Source organism: Dama dama, chromosome 18 (genome assembly GCF_033118175.1).
Source record: "Dama dama isolate Ldn47 chromosome 18, ASM3311817v1, whole genome shotgun sequence".
NCBI classification, from domain to species: domain Eukaryota; kingdom Metazoa; phylum Chordata; class Mammalia; order Artiodactyla; family Cervidae; genus Dama; species Dama dama.
The window spans coordinates 11,185,258-11,208,236 of record NC_083698.1 but is presented as its reverse complement, the minus strand read 5'-3'; the positions used below and the strand labels follow the sequence as shown (position 1 = coordinate 11,208,236).

Genomic DNA, 22,979 nt, shown 5'->3' with positions numbered 1-22,979 from the left:
GAATTTATTAATTCAAATAAATCATGACTTATAAAGGAGTTACATTTATATTCTGAGCAATTACAGCAAAGCTAAAATAGGCATTCAGAACACTTTTAACGGTGCCCACATTATTATGTAAGTTTGAATTTGTGTGTGCATGCCTGAGTGTATAAATATATAAATAGAAAAAGTGTTTATTAGTGTAATTATATACTTTTTTAACTTATAAAAGATAATAGTATCTCATGTTTGTGGACCATCACAAAGTTGGGAGCATCTCTACTTTCTCCATCCTCAGGCAGGCAAAATAACACCAAGTCACGATATCTTTTTCACAGTCAATATTTTCCAACTTTTCAACAATCTTTATGAAACTGAACTTTCTCCAAACTGTTTCAAAAAAGCAACAGTTAAGAGTCCACCAAGTGAAGTACAACTGCAATATTCCTTCATCCTCTTCTATATATGTAAATGTTTGTATATGATGGCATGATAAATGGTATTAATTCTTTAATCCAGACTTTATAATGCGATGAGAAGGATAACATGAACTAAAAAGAAAAGGATTCTTACCTCCTTGGTATTTTCATTGTAAAATACTCCCAAAACCAAAATGTAGATAATTGGAATAAAGAAAGTTGAATGTGTATAAAATTTGTTTTCCTTCATAAATAGATTTGCCCGGTCACACATATAGAAATAAGCCATAATCAGGCCAAGTTTGCAGAAAGACTGTAAAAGTATTTCTAATGGAGACACAGGGGGATTGATAATATTTTTCTTTTCTTCTCCACTTTCCAAGTCGGTACAAGGCTTATTCTTCCGATGAGCATTACGATGAATTATATAAAAAATTAAATATCCAATAATAGATAAAGTGAAAAAGCAAGCAGCTAGCTTCTGTATGAGAGTAAGAGGAGGTCGAGGTTGACAACAGGAACCATCTACAGGCTTCAAAATCTTATTGCAATACACGTTCATAAGAATCATTGCACTCTGTGAACAAATCAAGTGATTTCGTTATTATCTTGTCAGTAATGTATTTCCCATTAGATTTTCTCCTGTGAATACAACTGACTTTTTAGCACTGAAACCAAAATGCTTTTGCACTTTTTACTACCATTTCCCAAACAATCATGTAAATAATGATAGTCCTTCAATCTGTAAATAACTAGTTCAGGGTTTTTCAAACTTCTTGGGTTATGATCCATAGTGAAAAGTTCATTTTATAATGTGACTCAGAATAATATACATACATACATACATACATATATATATATATATATATATATATATATATATATATATGAAACAATACCCATTCTTACTACTTGGAATGCATCTGAGTTTTTTCTATTCTATTCTTTAAAAAAAGAAAAAAATGCGATTTCATGACTGTTAATGGGCCGTGACTTTTGGTTACAAAAACACTGACAGATGTCAAGGACCAAAGAATTTTAATTAACAGACGTTCAATAAAAAAGATACCAAGATACTTAAGATACACTTCCAGTCTTTAGATATGAAAAAAGAATGTAGAGTAACTGCCACCAAAAATGATTAACTCTTAGCTAACAATATTTATAATATGCCTTTCATTTGGTTTACAAGTTTATGGACCACTTGGGATTCAATAGTTTTAGTGTTTCTAACTGGAAGTGGAAAATCTTCAACATAGTTTTATCATAATAAAATATTCTAGGCAAGCTATCAGGAGCCTTTCCAGCTGAAGGTTCAGTCAAATTTAGTTTTATAAAAACTTCATGGTTCTAAATACCTTTAGAACTCTAAGATAATTATACTACTTAAGCCTAAAGCATTCAAAGTATTCAGCCATTTAGAAAATCTCATTCTCTCAGCTTTAAGACTTTAGAAGATGCTGAGCCTGGAACTCTTGCAGACACTAGTCTACAAACTCCATCCCAAGGTTCATAGCCAGTTCTAGGGAGTCCACAAAGCCCTTGAAAAAATATGGAGAAGTGTTGTGTGTGTGTGCGTTTGTATGCAAATATGCATTTTTCTGCATAGAGGAATGGAACAATTACTTTTTATCAGATACAAGGGTTATGTGATACTCAAAAAGATTCAGGACCACTGCTTTATCTGTTGCACTATGTGTGAAAATTTATAATTATCCAGTTCTCTTTTGTATTTAAACTAAAATCCCCTCCCACCCATCAATCCGGAGTTGTTCAGTATCTACTCTGTACCATGACTAATGCTTAGGGTATCAGAATTAGAAGGAAATAATAAAAAAAATTGTTCTCTATATTAAAATATGCTCTTCGCGGAAGCTTAATTTTAAGGTTTAAGGCAAAGAGAACATGAAGCAGTAGTTTTCAAACATGAGTGTAATGAGGACTTAAAAGCTTTTTATGAAACGAGGTATAATTATAAAGAGTAACTAGCACTGACTAAATAAAGTTGCATTTCCTCCCTTCCATAACCTTCTTCCTTAGAGTATACGAAAACTCTTATATATTTAGCTAGGTGATGGAAAGTCAAAATATTTCTAGATCTATGTTTAGACAGAAAAACTGAAAATAACTGACTGCAATTAAATTAATTATTTATTACCATGTTATAGTGATATATAACTATAGGTTAAATATTCTGGTCCCTACTGACAAATACAAAAATTCTTACAGTTTCTCTGCTTGATTCAGGAAGATGTAAGCCATCCAAAGATTCCATGATGGTTTCTTGAGCAATCAATTTGGAAACACTAAACACCTTAACATTTGATTTAGAATTTCTGGTGCTACTATTCAAAATACTGACTGCAGCTTCATTGTAGGCATCTATCTTCTCATTAGTGATCATTTTCCTATTTTCACTTAATAGATCTTCATAGACAGGATCTGCACATGAAACATATTTTTTAAAATACACTTATAAGTCCCTACTGGTAGAAATTATAATCATGCAAGTTAGTTAGCTGCATTTCATATTTTGTTGTTAAAGTTGAGCATTCCAAGCACCTAATAATTCATTTTTTAAAAAACAGTTGACCAAGATTTTGTAATAGACTTCCTAGCTTATATTCAAATTTTGAATCAATCTATACCTCTCTTAAAATTAAAAGGCTTTTATACCTCTTCTCTTTTAGGTACACAACTTTTAGGAAATATTTTTATGTTCTGGCATGTCTTAAGACTGAAAATTTCAGATGCTGGATTATATCAGGTAACGGGAATTCAAAACTGGATTATAGAAAATCGCCTAATTAAGAATAGCAGTCAATCTTTTTTTTCCTCCTGTTGCTGCTTAATTTTTGCACACTTCATTCACACAATTAGGAGGTAATATTACTAATGATCAAAGCTTTTTACCACTTAACATAATCATTTAACTTTTTCTCACTTTAGTAAGAGAAAGGTTAATGAGTCTGTAAATGAAATAGGAATTTCAGAAGAGATTATTACCATCCTTGTTATTCCTCTCAGTTTGACATTAAACTTGGAAATAATCATAAGAGTTTCTGACCAACAACTTAAATTGCTAAAATACCCAAGGCATTTCATATTGTGCAGGGCATTAAATAATGGACATAAAATAAACTGAAGTAAGTTGATCTAATGTCAACTTTTTCTTAAAGAATTTCATTGCCAAGTATAAACTAGATGGTTTGAATTTAAATATATTCTGTCATTTCCAAAGAATGTTTACTTCCAATGAGCCTAATATTACGAACCAGATAATTTTTTCTATATTTCCCAATCACCATAAAAACTTGATAAGAAATAAAATCAAAGGCAAGCATCTAATTTGCCTTTAGGACTTATTATCTTTGATATGTTCTATTCTAACTGCTGAGACTCCTTGGAGAATTTATTTATTATTAAGTGTTTACTTATTATATTTATTAGTCTGTCTGCTCCTTAAGTTCAAAACAGGAAACCAAATAGCTCAAGTTTACTCTAATTTCGCAAATCTTACCTCAAAATTTATTCTCATAAAGTAGTAATTTTGCTTCTTGAAATAGATAATAAAAAGCCAAGCCTCAAAACACATACAAATGACATTGTTTCATTACTTTTACCTTGTAAGACCCAATAAACATCACTAGTCTTTGCCAGTTTTTCTAAAAGTGGTGCTATGGAGGTAATATTCATTTTATATTGGGAAAGCGCTTCATTGCTGCCATTGTGAATCTTGATAGACCACTAAGAGGAAGTAAAAATTAAGCATGAATTCAGTATTTATCACAGGAAAATGAAAGTATATAATTTCCCCTATTGTAAAAAAAAAAGGTTCTTATTTTAAGAGAATTCCATTTTTATTCAATATTAGAATAAAATATGGTCAATTATTTCATGAAATACATGAAGGCAGTTACAAAGAGCTGATAAAAAATTAGACTTTCAATGTATAACATTCAAGAAAAAAGAATGTAATTTTAGATAGAAAAATAATATTGACATTTACCATCAAATTTCCTAAGTTCATTCAGATATTTTTTTATTAAAATTATCAGTTTAATTAATTATAAAATAAGAATTAAAATATAAGTATAATCAAGAATTCTATTTAGCATAAGTTAATTTTTTCTTAGCATGTTCTTAAGTATATGAAACAAAAATCACTTATGTAAGAGTACAGATAATAACTTACTGTGGCAGCTCCTGCTACAATCACATGGGGCTTTGCAACAGAATCCTGAAGAAAGAAAGATCTTTATAATGTTATAGTCAGTTCAGGAGATTAATACATGTAATATTACTTAATTTTTTTCCCTTAAGTTCTTCTTCCATTTAAATGCATTTTAATTTTCTAGGGTTCCTTATCAGATTCTTGTTACAACAAGATGGACATCCTATGCTTAAAACCTTACATGGGTGTATGACTACACAGGGTGGCATGAAGCTTGTATGGCTAATTCTTTGGTGTTCTTAAAGATAAAACTCAACATTCAGAAAACTAAGATCATGGCATCTGGTCCCATCACTTCATGGCAAATAAATGGGGAAACAATGGAAACAGCAAGAGACTTTATTTTTTTGGGCTTCAAAATCACTGCAGATGGTGACTGCAGCCATGAAATTAAAAGATGCTTGCTCCTTGGAAGAGAAGTTATGACCAACCTAGACAGCATATTTAAAAGCAGAGACATTACTTGGCCAATAAAGGTCCGTCTAGCCAAAGCTTTGGTTTTTCCAGTAGTCATGTATGGATGTGAGAGTTTGACTCTAAAGAAAGCTGAGTGCTGAAGAACTGATGCTTTTGAACTGTGTTGGAGAAGACTCTTGAGAGTCTCTTGGACTGCAAGGAGATCTAACCAGTCCATCCTAAAGGAAGTCAGTCCTGGAAAGTTCACTGGAAGGACTGATGCTGAAGCTGAAACTCCAATACTTTGGCCACCTGATGTGAAGAGCTGACTCACTGAAAAAGACCCTGATGCTGGGAAAGATTGAAGGTGGGAGGAGAAGGGGACAACAGAGGATGAGATGGTTGGATGGCATCACCGACTCAATGTACATGAGTCTGAGTAAGCTCCGGGATTTGGTGATGGACAGGGAGGCCTGGCGTGTTGCAGTCCATGGGGTTGAAAGAGTTGGACATGACTGAGTGACTGAACTGAAGATAAAACCCAAACCAAAAAAACACCACTAAAATCTAATATGGCCTAATATTATTCTGAATTCTGAGTAAATCGTGTAAAGTTCTAGTATGTTATGTCAGCCAGTTAAAAAGAATCTTTGGAAGCCTAGAGGGTACACAGTTACAGTGTTAAATAAAAGTAGGGCTCTAAGGAGATAAGATCTTTTGGGAAAGCTGGTCTGGTATGTATTTAACAAAGTTAACTGACTATTATAGACCACAATGTAGAAAAAAAAACAAGGAGAAATTTGGTCGAAATCCTCACCTAATGCAAATTATATTATTTATAATACTACCAATTATATAGAGGATTCCCAGTCGGTTCAGTGGTAAAGAATCCACTTGCCAAAGGAGATCCCTGGGTTGGGAAGATCCTCTGAAGGAGGAAATGACAATACAGTCTTGCATTCTTGCTAGGAAAATCCCATGGACAGAGAAGCCTGACGGGCTATGGTCCATAGGGTCACAAAAACACAAGTGAGCACATACACACCAACTGCAAAGTACTTGGTAATTTACTACGTATTTCTCTTTAAATTAGCTCATTTTAATATAGATTCTTGCCACCTGTGAGACAGGCAGGGAGATATACATATGATATGTATATATTATTTTTTAAAAAAGGCTATAGACTCAGGTTTATAGGTAATGCTGAGGCCTGGCAGAGACAGAACCAGAACTTAAGTCTCTGACTACTGAGTTCAATGCACTTTTCACAACACAGAAGACCTGATATTATGATCGTGTGCGCAAGAAACAATTAAGAAATCAGAAAATGTCCAAGCCATATACAAAAAGAGAAGTGACCGTTACTGTCTCATTATGAAGGTAAAACATGCTAAGTGTAGAGAATTATGAAAGCAGAGAAATGTAATAACAAAATTAGTCTATTTCCTGTTAGATATTCCAGTTTCCAGGCTAGCATGCCCCATTTTATATTGCTATTTTACCGAAACTTTTTCCTCATCTGTAGGTGGCTCCCTTCCTCACTCTTCACAGAAGCAATCCCAAATCATACTAAATACTTTTCTTACACAGGTCCCTCCGGCCCTCCTCCTCACTTTTGGCATAAAGCCTAATCCTCAAACTTCACAGAGAAAAACAGAACTCATCTGGTCTGTGTGCTCTTGCCTTCCTTGCCCCATCTCACAACTCTATCCATATACTCACGGTCTGTCATCTTCTGATAGATGAAGAGTAAACCAAACGTATCCCTATTCTACTTAATGGCTAATGTGTTACCCCGAGTCTGTATCTCTTCCCTTTTTACATCTGGAGCTATGTCTGTAAGTTATCTTCTCAAACTCTGGAATTATCCCTTTCATCCTCTTCTCTTCGTCCTTCTCTCAATATACAAAATGTCAAATCATCTTTATCCTCAAAAAATGTCCCTTCAATTCTGTCTCATTCTCAAAAGCTTCCCGTTTACTTTTGACCAACAGATTACTCGGAAGGGCGTTCGGCTGTCACTGTGCTAATTTCTTTCTCATCTATGCCTCAATTTATCATGTTTTAATTTTGAGTTAATAATCCATTAAAACGTCCCTCAGAGCCCATTAATGAATTCTGAATTGCCAAGTCCTGTAGTTTCAGTCTATCCTTTATGGTTCCTAAAGTGATACTACTATCCACTTTTAAAACTCTTTCCTTCCCTGTGTGTTATATTACAGTTATTTTTCTGCTTTTGTTGCCTTACCTCTTTTATTGCCTTCTCTCAGAATCTTTTCTGTTTCATTCCTACATTCTCTTCTTTAATATACACTTGCTGTCTATTCAATTATTTCCATTCAAGTAGCTTCAAATATCACCTCACTTCATACCAAGACTCCCCAAACTGGTCTAAGTAACTCAGACCTAATGCTTACCATTCATCTATAGAAATAAATCTAAGTTGCTGGTTTTCTTAATTACCCATATCTGCCAGTCATCTAGAAGCTCTTTGAGGAGAGGAACTCTGTTATGTTAATCAAAGTATCAGCAATGTTTAGCCTGAGGCCTAAAATATGACATGATTTATAAATATCTGTTGGATAACAGTGGAGTTAAATTCAACTTTGCTTTTATGCCTATAAGTATCTGTAAGGTTATTTCAGTTCCTATCTTTCTAAGCCAATGTTCTTCTTATCTCCTCTGTAAAGCTTTCTTAGATCTTCACCTATACTCTAAACAACTCTCATCCTAAGTGCCTCTGTCCATGGTGCTTTCATAGTTCTCTGCGGCCAAGTCTATTGTTACCCTTCATATTATCATGTCATCATTCATAAGAAAGTCTAGTCTACCTTCTAGATTGCACACTCCTTGAGGGCTGAGACTGCAGCTAATTTCCAGCCACATTCCTAATACCGAGAACAAAGCTAGTTATAGTATAGACATAATAAAAATATGTATCCTCAGGATTCAGCAGCTTACTACGGAAACAGTAAAAAATACATGAATATATGCAAACATACTCCTTGAATAATTAAAACCAGTCAACTAATCAATCTCAGGTAATTACATGACCATTTATCCAAATAAGCAGAATATTTCCTCTCCCCCAAGAATCAAAAGGAGTTTTACAACAGAAACTAAAGCTCCAAAATCAAGTATTAGTAAATTATAAGAACAGAAGATCCGAATATGCAATATATCTTCAGCTTAGTTATAACAAAGGTTTTTGTGATCTTGCCTGAATTCTAAATTATATTACACTGATGTTGTTTAACTGTGAATTTCTACAACTTTAATGGATACACTATCAGGTTCAGCATAAATATAAATAACATATTTAAATCATCTGAAATATACACATAACATTATTCTTATTTCTGGACATTTGAAAACATATTAATAAAAGCAAAACAAAATTATATGAGATCCAAATTTTCCAGAAAGTTGAATTCTAAAAGTTGTCTGTATGTTTGTTTTTAGAAAACGTAAACATTTTCTCAAAGAAACAAAGTTAAAAATGTTGACTAGGTTCTCATTGGATCCTATAAAATTCTATTTAATGTGTTACAGTTGCCGTATTAAAACACTTATTGTGAAAAGAAGCAAAGAAAAATACCATTGCAACACAAGTAATTAAGCAAAACAAGGCCAACAAAGTCAAATATTGTTTTATCCATCGCAACTGCAAATACCTCTGGGAAAGGATACAGGTTTAATTAAGGGACTGACAAGGAGATGTATGGAGACACTGTGGGAATTCTAAAGTGGACTTATGAGAAGTTAGGGGTTTTCTAAGGTTAACAGCACTCTTGTCTTATATCTAATTTATCTCCAAACATTATGAGCCAAAACACACTAGGCTTGACTTTTAGGTCACAAATGTAATAATAAAAGGGAATAGGGATATTAAAAAAATTTTTTTTTCAGAAGTATCAGGACATAAGTTTGAAGAACAAAGTGGAAAAATGCTCAAGAAAATGTGTATTGTGATAAAAAGATTATCTGAGTTTGAATTAACTGAGCTATGGCAACCTACTCCAGTATTTCTTCCCTGGAAAATTCCATGGATAGCGGAGCCAAGGTCGCAAAGAGTAGGCCATGACTGAGCATGCAGACACACACAGCAGTAACCGAAAGCTTTAAATCAGCAAAGTGTGGTACAAGCCTAATCACCACAGGGTTAAAATGGTAGTGTCCAGAGACACTGGATCAAAACTTTGTTTTCTCTGTAACTCTGATTGTAAAGTGACAATCAATCTAGCATGGTCGAAATCAAGAAGGTTGGTATAAAGTAGAGGAGAATAGGACAGGTGAGTGTAGGAGAATCAGCTTTCAAAATTTGACTGCTCAAAACCAGCAAGGCCATATTTTCAAATACAGACCTCAGTCCACACTTTGATACACTGTTTCATAGAACCATTAACCTCTGGATGCCACAGAAAATCCTAAGAGAAATGTAAGAAAAGGAGTCAAAGAAAATACTATGTCCATCATTCAAAACAAACTTTAACACATCTCTTACAGAGTAGTTAAAAGTAAACCACTACCTTATCTACAAACACTACCTTATCTTCATCTCTCATCCCAATTTGGCAAGTCTCACAATAGTTCTCTGTATGTCCACTTTTGCTATTCTCTAGAATATTTCCGCACATTTTCAACAGAGTAATGTTTTAAAATTTAAAATCTGATCTTGCCACACCCCTGCTTAAGTATTTAAGAATTTTCAATCAATTGCCCTGAGGATAAGTTTCAAAGTCCTTAAAATTCCAAGAAGTTGCAGGTCTGGCCTCTGCCTAGATAGTCTGCCTTTTTTCTACCACTTTCCCGCTTGTTCTAAGTATACTTTTGGTTCTCCTTCAGCTCTTGGAACGCTCTACATGTTCCTTTCTCTCTGGGGCTTTGTTGCTGCTCCTTCCACCTATAATGCTCATATGCCCTCCCCCTCAGTCTACCTAGCTCCTTGAGGTCTCAGGTAAAGCATCACTTACTTCCTCAAGGAGGAAAACTACTTTCAATTCCCTGTTCTATACATTTATAATGTCCTACTTTTTCCTTTTTGCCATCCTTAGCTTCCCTGCTGGCTCAGACAGTAAAGAATCTGTCTGCAATGCAGGAGACCTGGGTTCGATTCCGGGGTAGGGAAGATCTCCTGGAGAAGGGAATGGCAACCCACTCTAGCATTCTTTCTTAGAGAACTCCATGGACAGAGGAGCCTGGTGAGCTACACAGTCCACGGGGTGGCAAAAAGTTAGACACAACTGAGTGACTAACAATTTAACATTTAATCCCATGTTTATGGGATTAAGATGCTCACAGAAAACTAAAATGACTTGCAAGCTCCATTAGATAGATCTAGGACACTGCTGTCTTGATCCCCATCTGTATTCTCAGAACCTAGAAGGCACTGGGAATTCAGAAAATTCATATAATGTTCTCTGATGAAGAGTAATCCTGAATACACACTGGTTTCAAATTAACATACAAGATTATTTTTTCCTGGATAAAAATCTAAGAGACCAAATTTTCTATTACACAAAATAGTGCATGCATTACATGATCTTACTCTGTCTTCTCTTAATCCACGACATGTACATGTAAATTAACCAATGAATAGTCTCAACATCACAACACTGAGCTTACTATTGTATGAACTTACCACTTTAACTGATGCAGTCTTGTCTTCAAAAGGAATGTTTTCATGCTACCATAATGGGGGAGAGATGACAGAAAAATATTAATGTATAGATTAATTTTATGTAAATAATTCCTCCTCCAGCTGCTTTTGTTGATTCATTTATACACCATATCCCAATTATGTACATTCAACCCCAAGGGGAAACCACCTGCACAGACTACCCCAAAATAAGTGATACTATTTAAAAAAAACTTTGTGATCTTCAACATCTTAGAGGTAGGTTAAAGATAAAACTCCCACTATGAATAAGCAGGTATGTGAACATGCCTACATAAATTACCTTTTTGTCAAGCTTCCCACGATTCCAATTTAGTCCTAGTATTATTATCTATGGCAGAGACCAGTTACTGCCCTGTATTTCTCAAATCCCTTCCAGTTAGATAGGACCACATGACTAGTTCTGGCCAGTGTACTATGACTAGATGTAACATGGGTCACTTCCAGGCTGAAGTTCCCAGGGCAGTTCTGCTCCTCTGGTTTAACCTGATACAGAGACTGAGGAGGCTGAATGTCCCAAACGGAACAACTAGAAAACAGTAAAAATTCCAACAGCAGAGACCCCTGAATGACTGCAGGGAGCAAAGCCCTTTGTCCCCGGTGGCTAGGACAAGCAGTGCTAAGCATTAAGACTGTGATCTGGGTTTACTGCTGTAGCAACAGCTAGTCCATCCTCACCACTACACTTGCCTACACATTAATGGACACATAGGACTCTAGATTATTAAAGATTTCACTTTGAAGATGGCAAATAGTCAGGTTGTAGAAAAAAAATTAAAATCAAGACTATAACTTCTTGTAACTAACTGTTTCATAAAAAGAAAAAAAATCATTTCATGATTAAATATTCAGGATGGAAAAGGGGTAGTTAATAAGAAGCTGTCTTCCTAAAATCAAGGTTGAAATGTTTTCATTAATTTAACTAGACAGTATTTATTTTTATTAAGAAATAAAATTTGTTTTTATCAACAGGCTAAATTTTAAAATTCTTGTTAGTCCTGTTTAAGCATCTTTTCCCAAAAGGGCTTTAAAAAAAAAAAATCAAGTTGACTTACGGTGCTGTTAGTTTCAGGTGTATAGCAAAGTGAATCAGTTATACATATACATTTATCCCTCTTTCTTTAGTTATATATTGTATATATAGCAGTATGTATATGTCAATCCCAATATTCCAATTTATTCCTCCTCCCTCTTATTCCCTGGTAACCATAAGTTCGTTTTCTACATCTGTGACTCTACTTCTGTTTTTTAATAAGTTCACTTGTATTCTTTTTTCCCAAAAGGACTCTTGAGACCATTAATTCAATAGTCCTTGTGGTGGTTTAGTCGCTAAGTCATGTCTGACTACTGTGACCCTAGGGACAGCAGCCCACCAGGCTCTTCTGGCCATAGGATTTTTCCAGGCAAGAATACTGCGGTGGGTCGCCATTTCCTTTTCCAGTACTTCAAGGTATGTTATATGAAGAGAGTTTCCTTGGTCAAATAAGTCTGGGAAATAGGGTCAGAGAAAACCACACAGGTGTTCTCCTCTTCCTACCCCATCCTAGCCTTTAAACAATTCTCCCTCCGAGATAGAGTGCGTCATGAAACATTTCTCCTTTTCGCATGGCACAGTTAATCCAGTCAATTCAATCTCTTCACTAATAGAACATCTGCTATATACAAAATAACACATCACACATACGTGAGTCACAAGTCGTAGTGAACACAAATACGCACTCATGAACCCAAGGCACAATCAGTGTCACCAGCACACAAAATGAGCTATGTTGGCTTCTCCCTCTCTAAATTCCTTGCTTCACCCAAAAAGAACAACCATCTTACATTTTATTCTGCTTTCTATTTTATGATACAGCTTTGTCACACATATATGCATCTTTATTAAATGATTCAATGTTGTTGGCTTTCACTCCATTTTAATTTTGAAAAATTTCAGACTTACAGCAAAATTGACATCCTTTACCAATTGTTAGCATTTTCTACACTAATTTCATGTGTCTCCACGCACCACATATACATAGTTTTTCTTCTTTGTTGAACCATGTAAAAGTAAACTGCAGACATAATAACATTTCACCCTTAAATATTTAAACACATATCTTTGAAGAATATGGACATTCTCTTGCATAACTGCAATACCACAGTCCCAAAGAATTTGCCATTGATAAAATATTATCAAATCTAATAATACAGTGCATGTTCAACTTTCCCTAATAAAGTCTTTGCTATAGTTCTTATATTTTAACCTAGAATTCAATAAAAACCAGGTTATCATGTATGTGACTGAAGACAAGACAGTAGAGAAAACAGACCTTGAGCCCACCTCCTCTCACGAGAACACCAAAATCATAACTAACTGCTAAACAACCATGGATAAAAAGACTGGAACCTTTCAAAAAAGATATTCTACATCCAAAGACAAAAAGAAGCCCAACAAAATGGTAAGAGAGTCACACTTGTGATATAATAAATTCCATATCCTGACCCACAAACCGGAGAATAATTATATCACAGAAGTTCTCACACAGGAGAGAGTTCCGAGCCTTAAGCCAGGCTCCCCAGGGTAGGGGTCTGGTATTGAACGGAGGTGCCTCCAGAGCATTTGGCTTCCACAGCAAAGGGGCTTGATTATGGGAGTTCCACAGGATTGGGGAATGGACTCCGCACGTGGAGGGCGCACACAAGGTCCTGTGAGAACAGGGACCCAGAGCAAAGGCAAGACTTCAAAGGAGACTGGGCTGGACCTACCTGCTGGTCCTGGAGGGTGTCCTGTGGAGGCAGGGGGCAGCTGTGGCCCTCTCTAGTGTCATAAAAGCTGGCAGTGGTAATACTCAGGAGTGCTCCTCTACTTGAACTCTTTGTTAGAGGCAGACATCTTACGTGGGTAATTAGCAGCAAGACCACACCCTGCCCAACAGCCTGTAGGCTCCAAAATTGCCGCACCTCAGGCCAAATGATCCACAGGGCAGGAACACAGCCCCACTCATTAGCAGTTCAGTTCAGTTCAGTCGCTCAGTCATGTCCGACTTTTTGCAACCCCATGGACTGCAACATGCCAGGCTTCCCTGTCCATCATCAACTCCCGGAGCTTACTCAAACCCATGTCCATTGAGTCAGTGATGCCATCCAACCATCTCATCCTCTGTCATCCCCTTCTCCTCCTGCCTTCAATCTTTCCCAGCATCAGGGTCTTTTTCAATGAGTCAGTTCTTCACATCAGGTGGCCAAAGTACTGGCCACTCATTAGCAGACAGGCTGCCTAAAGATTTTCTGAGCCTGTGGTCACCTGTAGACATGGCCCTTGACACAGCCCTGCCCACCAGAGAACCAAGACCCGGCCCCACTCACCAGTGGGCAAGCAACAGCCTCTCCTACCAGGAAGCCTTCACAAGCCTCTGGGACAGGCTCACCCACCAGGGGGCAGACACTGGCCTCTCACCAGAAAGCCTGGACAAGGCTCTAGACCAGATTCACCCACCAGAGGGCAGACACCAGAAGCAAGAAAACTACCACACAGCACCTTGTGGAACTGAGTCTACAAAGTCAGGTCAGAACCGACCATGGGACCAGCTGGTCACCGGACCTTGGTAATAAGAGGGAAATGGACTGCTTGGACACAGAGGCATCCCCTATTGGAGGAAACTTCTCCAAAGTTGAGAAACGTAATTAAACTTCCACATACATAAAAATATAAATAGAAATTTAGACAAAATGTGGTGGCAGAGGAATATGTTCCAGAGGAAGCAAAAAGAAAGACACCCAAAATGACAACTAATGGCATGAAGATAGGCAATCTAGCCAAGGAAAGAGTTAAGAGTAATGGATACACAGAGCAGGAAGGTACAAGAAGTTTATAGAGAGTCAGAAAATACCGAGAACAACCAAAGAGATGAAGAATACAACAACTGAAATGAAATTACATGAGAAAGACTCAACAGCAAAATAAATGAGGCAGATGAATGGAAAAGTAAGCTGGAAGCCAGAGTGCTGGAAACTACTGCTATGGAAGAGAATAAAGAAAACAGAACCAAAAGGGAAAAGGACAATTTAAGAGACTTCTGGGACTCTGTCAAATACACCACCAACATAACAGGGGTCCCAGAAGGAGGAGAGAAAGGGCCTAAAACGTCTTTGAAGAGACAATAGCTGAAAACTTCCCTAACATGGGAAATCAAACAATCAACAAAGTCCAGGAAGCACAAAGTCCCATATAGGATTAACCCAAGGAGGAACAGGCCCAGAAACACAGTAGTAAAACTAATGAAAATCAAAGACCAAAGCGAAAACATGAAAAGCAATGAAGGAAAAGCAACAAAATAACCAACAAGGAAATCCCTATAAGACTATCAGCTGATTTTTCAGCAGAAATTGTACTAGCCAGAATTGAGTGGCATGATATATTTAAAGTGATGAAAGGGAAGAAACTCAATGAAAAAATACCCTACCTAGCAAAGGCCTTGTTCAGATTTGTTTGAGAAATCAAAACTTTACAGACAAGCAAAAACTAAAAGAATTCAGCACCACCAAATCAAATGCCAAACTAACTGCTCTACATAAAAAAGAGAAGGCAACAATTAGAAACACTAAAATTACAAAATGGGAAACCTCATTGGATAAATCAAACATATAGTAAAGGAAACTACCCTCACACAAATATAATATATAAACCAGTAACTGTGAGAGGTGAAAAGTACAAAATCAGGATATTTGAAATGCATTTGAAATTAAGAGATCAGCAACTTAAACAATCGTGTATATATATGTGTCCATGTGTGTGTGTGTGTGTGTGTGTGTGTGTGTGTATGTAGAGAGAGACTGCTATATCAAAACCTCATGGTAACCACAAGCCAAAAAACTATAAAAGATATACATACAAAAAAGAAAAAAAATCCAAGCACAACACTAAATACAGTCATCAAATCAGAAGATAAAAAAAGGAAGAAGAAGAAAATGACCCTACAAAACCAAATCCAAAACAGCAGCTTCAGTTGCATGCAACAAATTCTGGTATAGTCTTTTTTCATTTTTATTCTTTTACAAATATTTTCTAATTTTCCTTGCTATGGCTTCTTAGATACACCCATCATTTAAAAAGGGTCATTTAATTTCCAAATACATGGGCTTTTAAAAAGTATCTTTGCTATTAATTTCTCATTTAAATCCTTTTTTCTCTGCAATCACCCTCTGTGTTTTTTTGTCTTCTGACTTTATTGAGGCTTTCAATGGCTAAGCCAAAGATCTCTCTTGGTAAAGGTCACAATGCACTTGAAAATATGTGGGTTATTTTCAAATATCTTTTTTGATATTGATTTCTAACATAATTCCACAGTGATAACAGAACAGTCTCTGTATGATCTCAATGTCTTTAGACCATGAAATTTTTGTCATCACAGTCCTTACTATTAATATTTGTATTCTTCTTTCTGACTTAGTTCACTTAATATGACAAAGTCTTGTTGCATCCACGTTGCTGCAAATGGCATTATTTTGTTCCTTTCTCTAGCTAAGTACTATGCCATTGTATACATGTACCACATCTTTACGCATTCATTTGTCGATGGACATTTAGGCTGTTTCCATGTTTTGGTTAGTGAACAGTGCTGCTATGACAGGTGCATGTATCTTTTTGAATTACAGTTTTGTCTGATAGAACATGCCCTCACACCCTGCATAAAAATAAACTCAAAATGGCTTTAAGACTTAAATATCATGATACCATAAAACTCCATGATACCATAAAACTACTAGAAGAGAACATAGGCAAAACATTCTCTGACACAAATCTTATCAATATTTCCTTAGCTCTGTCTCCCAAGGAAATAGAAATAAAAACAAATAAATGGGACCTAATCAAACTTGGGGCTTTCCAGGTAGCTCAGCTGGTAAAGAATCTGCCTGCAATGCAGGAGACCCTAGTTTGATTCCTGGGTCGGGAAGTTCCCCTGGAGAAAGGTTAGGTTACCCACTCCAGTATTCTTGGGCTTTGCTGGTGACTCAGATGGTAAAGAATCCACCAACAATGTAGGAGCCCTGGGTTCAATTCCTGGGTTGGGAAGGATCCCTGGAGAAGGGCATGGCAACCCATTTCAGTATTCTTGCCTGCAGAATCCCAATGGACAGAGAAGCCTGATGAGATACAGTCCATGGGGTTGCAAAGAGTTGGACATGACTGAGCAACTAAGCACGACTGAGCACAATCAAACTTAAAAGCTTTTGCACAGTAAAGGAAACCACGAACGAGATGAAAAGACAATGCTACAAAATGGGAGAAAGTATCTGCGAATGATGCCACAGACAAGGGCTTCATCTCCAAAATATATACACAACTCATACAACTCAGCAGCAACAACAACAAAACACCAAATAATCCAACCAAAAAATGGGCAGAAGACCTTAATAGACATCTCTCCAAAGAAGACAAACAGATGGCCAGTAGGCACATGAAAAGATGCTCAGTGTCATTAATTATTGAAGAAGTGAAATGAAGTCGCTCAGTCGTGTCCAACTCTTTGTGACCCCATGGACTGTAACCTACCAAGCTCCTCCGTCCATGGAATTTTCCAGGCAAGGGTACTGGAGTGGGTTGCCATTTCGTTCTCCAGGGAATCTTCCCGACTGAGGGATTGAACCCGGCTCTCCCACATTGCAGGCAGACTTTACCGTCTGAGCCGAAATGCAAATCAAACCTACAATGAGGTCCCAGCCTATACCAGTCAGAATGGCCATCATTAAAAAGTCTACAAACAACAAATGCTGGAGAGGATGTGGAGAAAAGGGAACCCTCCTACATTGTCTGTGGGAATGTAAGTTGGTACAGCCACTATGGAGAACAGTATGGAGGCTCCTCAGAAAACTAAATTGTCTTTTAATAAAATTTTGTGAGCTTCTGCATACAGATGTATGCTTATTTACTAGGTTTATTCCTATGTACTGTGTTTTATTATTATTATTATTGCACAGAGTATATTTTAAATAGCATTTTTGAACTCTCTATTCCTGGCAAGTAGATATGCAATTAATTTTTAACAGCTTTATTGAGTCAGTACAATCAATTTTCATATATTTATCTTATAACTAGCTAATTATTGTTAAATTTGTTAAATATAACAAATGTTATATTGTTAAAATTTTTACTATATCTAGTAAATTTTCTATAGGTTCTTTGGGATTTTCTATGTAGATAACTGTATTATAAAATATCAAGTTATTTCTTTCCAATCCTTACATCTTCAAAGTACCCACCTTTCTTTGGCTGAGAGAGAGAGAGTTATTCGCTCAGTCATATCTGACTCTTAGCTATCCCATGGACTGTAGACCACCAGATTCCTCTATCCATGGGATTCTCCAGGCAAGAATGCTGGAGTGGGTTGCCATATCCTCTTCCAGGGGATCTTCCCAACCCAGGGATTGGGTCTCCCTAAGGATCTCTAATACAATACTGAATAGATATACTGAATAGCAATAATGAACATCCTGAGTTTAACGGAAATATGTCTACCATCTTACCACTGGAACATTTATTGTAGGCTTTTGGAATTTTTATCAGAATAAGAATATAAAGTAGCCTACTTAAAAGAGAGAGATGATACCAATTCCCTGTTACTGTTAGGATTTGGTTAATGGACTAATATGTGATCAAAAAAAGGATTTCATGTGTGCTTTGAAAGATATTCTTGATATCTTAGTGTATTCTTTAAGTATTGAGTTATAAGTTTATAAAATCAGCATACTAACAACAGCCATATTTACTTATTTGCTTGCACTATCATTAATTACATGAGCAATGAATAATTCTCCCACTATAGTAGAGAGTCAGTCTGAAATCAGTCTGAAAAATCTGTGTTTAGCTGACAAGTTTAGACTACTTATATTTATTTTGATAACAAATGTTTCCATCTTAATTTATTTCTAGCTCCCTCACACATATGCATATTTTATATAAAAATAAAATTAAACACTGATTTTTCAACACGTAATATAAATGTTTATATGTATATGTTTACATGTATATGTTTAATGTTTATATGTATATAAACATTTATATAAAAATAAAATTAAACACTGATTTTTCAATGTGTAATATAAATGTTTATATATATACATATATATGTATCCACATGTGTGCATCAGAGTACACACATACATATGTATGTATGTATTATGTATGTATGTTTATGTATTATATTTGATATTAGATGAGTTTGGTTTCATTTAATTTTTTCCTTCTTCTAGTTTGGAATTATCCACCCTAATTCTATCCTTTCAGTCCTTGCCCTTGGAATAAAGGGCATCTTTAACTTAAGTTCTAAGTTAAGATGATAACTTAAAGTGTAAAGAGGACATTAGAATACTTTAATTGTGGTCCTCTCTCTCTGACTTATATGCTATGTCAGTTCTTTAGTACTGTTTTTGTAAAGTGTAAAAAGATATTATTGGACATAGTTTGTTTAGATTCATACACATGTTTCCTATTTTCTTTAACCATTAATTCGTATCATTTATTTTCTGAATTATTTCCCTCCTTCTTGAAGTTTATTCTTTGGGAAACTCTTTAGTATAAGTTTATATGGCAGTAAGCCCTCATAGTTGTTTATTTAAAAATGTCCTATAATTCAAGAATAGAGGAATTCATATGTTAGGGATACAATTCTAGGTTAAAACTCACTCTTTATCAGAACTTCAAAGCTATCAGTCTACTGTCCTCTGGCTACCAATATTACTGTTGAGAAATATGCTGGCTCAGAGCTTTGTCTGCTTCATACAAGGCATTATAGCTACAGGCCTCTATCTTCAGGGCAACCCAAGTCTCTACTGCACACTGGATGTTATTGTTCCCATTACTGGATTTGCCTCACAGTTCGTTCCTTTTTTGAGGGGGATGTGTCCCCCATTTCAAAGTCTAGAAATACATCAACAAGTATTTTTTAATCTAGGATCTAGTTGATTTGAGGTGGAAGGGGCCCCCAGAGTATCTAGCTTGCCCTCTGGCTGGAAGTAACACAAACAGCTTTCTTCATTGCAAGACTTCTCAAGTTTTTAATATCCCAGCCTAAACTAAAACTATCTAAGAGGAAGATATGATATCCGCCTCTGCCCAAACTTATTTGACCAGAGCTTCTTACAGAACTAGTCTTCCACAAAACATAATTAGAAAAAAATAAATCCTGCTCTAAAGCTTCTTTTTAAAAAAAATTTCCCTCAATACAGAAAAGAAATTAAAAAAAAAATCTTCAATACTCCTATTCCACTTAAAGAATCCCATTACCAAGGCTAAAAAAATTAATCAACTTTCACAACATGCCAGGCTATGTTGTGAAATATGTATAAGAAACATATTTTAAAAATAATGATAATACACAATCTCTGTCCTCAAGGTGTTCAATTGAGCAACTGCTCCACCAGTAGTTTGAACTAGTTTCATAATAACTGTCTCTTTAAAACTATAACAGACTTTCTTTTCAAAATGTATATAAAATAAAATGCATCTTGTTTGATAACTGGGATAACAAGGAACCTCTAGAAAATAAAAATCAGAAACCTAGTGCTCACGAACAACATGCCACATTGTAGCTACTTCTGGCTATAGACTAAACCACCATAGATTTTTTCCAACTAACCCTTGCCAAATGCATTATTCCAATTTTCAAATCCTCTGTTCTAAGCCTAGAAATAGCAAAACTGTTTTTTTAAAATTCAGACATCTATTTTTTAAATGTTTACTGACGTTTTTTACTTTAAACTGTGAGAATCTCAAGTCATTAAATAGTTTCAAATCTTCTGTGTAGTTTTGTATGTATAAATACGAGTGCAAAATACATTTATAGATATCAAATAAAATGAAAAGTTGACTTTGTTATCTTCTACTATTCAGCTTTAAAATCTATACTAGCTTTTCCCAGTAGACAAAATCACTACTGGACTCTTCTTACAAGAGTTCCTAAGGACTTATTATCCATTACCATCATCATGATGAGACTAGTTAGTTAGCTGTGAAGTCCCTGATTTTTCAGTTTCCTACCACTGGACAAGGTGATGTGTACAGGCAGATTTTTATCATACATTTATGAACTACTAGCCCTACAATTCTGAACTTTCTTGTACTTTACTTTTTTCTTCTTGTTATTCCCCACTCCCAACCATATGCAATTAAAGACAGAAATGAGAACTTCAGATCACTTAAAAATGTATTAAACAGAAAGATACGATGAAATAGTTCACAAAAATTAGCTAATTAACAAATTAACATTTAGAAAGATGTTCATCCTTGTTAGTTTTTTTTTTTTTTAAAAAGATACATTTTTAAAATGAGAAATTAAAGAGCAGAAATTTGCCACTCTGTCATTTTAATTATATAGCATGAATGTCCAGTGCCAGAAAGGTTACAGAAAATTAGGTTCCAATGTACACTGCTGATTATAGTATAGATTGAAAGAATTTAACAATATAATCAATAATTTTTAAAGTATTATATTCTTTAACCTAATATTTGCACTGTAGAGATTCTATCCTAAGGAAATAATTTAAAAAGCAAAGTTTTCACACAAAAATGTAATAAAAATGTCCTTTTTAAAATCACAAAATACTAAAAATTAGAAAACTACAAAAAGTTAAGAAAAGGGAAGATTATATAAGATCACATTATATCCACTCACTAGTATGCTGCGATTATGAAGATACTTAAGCTGATTTATAATAATATGGTAAATTATGATAAGTGCTGGCAAAGAAGATATCAAATTGTACATGCTAATCTACTGCAATTTTGTTTTTTAAAAAAGAGACTGAAAAGAAATATAGCAAAATATTAAAAAGAGGATAAGGGATATTTCTTCTTTATTCTTTCTAAAAAAATTTTTTTTGTTTTTCCATGGAAAGAATTTTAATATTTCTGAAAACAAAAAGTTTAAGTCAATAAAAGGTCTACCAATACTTCACCCACCACTTCTTTTTCTCATGGCTCTGTAATGGCAAATTGTCCCCTGCCACCTTTCCCAAAACCAAACTAAAAATTTTATAGTTTCTTTTGTTAATGTGAAAGGGCACATTCCTCAATTGCCTAACTTCTAAAACAATACCTTAATGAAATGAATAGACAGATTTTACCTTATTTCCTTCTTCTTTGAATTGAGGATTAATTATTTTCACAAAAGAATAAAATAATTGACGAATTCTGGAATCTCCAATAAATGCAATATGTTTATCTACGAGGCAGTTCTTTGCTTCACTGAAATCAACAAGGAAACATCAATTAGAATACAGAAAATCAGCACAGGCATCTATAAAGCACATAATTTGTGAAGAAAGTAGTAAGGGATTATTATACACAGTTACATTGTTGTTTTAGAAATAGGTGGCCAGGTTTGTTTAACCTACCAGTTCGTGTATGATTGATTAATTCTATTAAGTGTTTCATATGTACTCGAACCACAGTAAGTGCTTAATACCCACTCTCTCAGAAAAACTGCACAAGGTAGCTATCCAAGTCCCAAAGCAAAAGTCCTTCATTCACAGGCTATTGCCCTTGGCCCCTGGTTTTCTCTCACCTGAGATAAAGCAGATTGGTCCAAAGCTTTCCCTAATGCTTTAAAGCAAGAATACTCCTTTGGACTCACCCCCACTCCTGCCCTGTCAGCAGTTCTCTACCATCACATAGAGAAGTACCATCTGCCACTTTCTTTGCTCTATTAACACTTCTCTACCAGATACTAAGACCCATCTTAGAAAAGAAGAAAAAAAAAAAATAAATGAAGAAACTATACCTGATTTTGTACTTATGCATCATACAGCTGTGAGGCTGCCAAACTTTCTCTCCAAGAAATCTGCCACTTGAGAGAAGGTATTCACATGAATCATTGCCTGTAATAATTAAACACAATAACGGTGTTAACAATAGTTACATTTTTATATGTTGGTTGTCTGACCCCAATTTACCCTTGGAGATGAGACAGTACAGAGTTTTCTACACTTCACTAACCCTTCTAGGTACATACGACTCATCCATGAGAAGCACAGTAACGATTAATATATTAATATTGAAAATGATAAGAGACACTAGTACAGATAATTTACCAGAATATACTTCATCCCCAGTGCTACGTTAATGCTGTGGCAGTTCCTTCTACTGCAAGTTTTCCCTCCAAGGACATCTTGCCTCAAAATAGCCTTTATTTTGTGAAGTTTGCTCAGCGTTCAAATGTTCTTTCGATGAATTTGTAGGGGAGAAGGTGGTCTCCCCGTCCTATTCCTCCACCATCTGAGCTCCTCCTCTCAA

The 22,979-nt window shown here is 35.4% G+C and overlaps 1 protein-coding gene across 5 annotated transcripts in view; it reads right to left on the bottom strand.

Moving 5' to 3' along the window:
• Positions 1 to 22,979, bottom strand: part of CASD1 (CAS1 domain containing 1) — a 53,862-nt gene that overhangs the window by 23,831 nt on the left and 7,052 nt on the right. For 4 of the 5 annotated variants that reach the window (XM_061164921.1, XM_061164917.1, XM_061164920.1 and 1 more), the window contains exons 2-9: positions 22,468 to 22,564; positions 21,812 to 21,932; positions 10,673 to 10,717; positions 9,396 to 9,458; positions 4,597 to 4,641; positions 4,025 to 4,148; positions 2,629 to 2,843; positions 556 to 978 (exon numbers count right to left, since the gene is read on the bottom strand). In XM_061164921.1, coding sequence (XP_061020904.1) covers positions 556 to 978; positions 2,629 to 2,843; positions 4,025 to 4,148; positions 4,597 to 4,641; positions 9,396 to 9,458; positions 10,673 to 10,717; positions 21,812 to 21,932; positions 22,468 to 22,564 — 1,133 coding nt within the window. Of the gene's footprint in view, positions 1 to 555; positions 979 to 2,628; positions 2,844 to 4,024; positions 4,149 to 4,596; positions 4,642 to 9,395; positions 9,459 to 10,672; positions 10,718 to 21,811; positions 21,933 to 22,467; positions 22,565 to 22,777; positions 22,949 to 22,979 lie in introns of those variants that run through there. The other variant, XM_061164918.1, reaches the window with a different exon arrangement.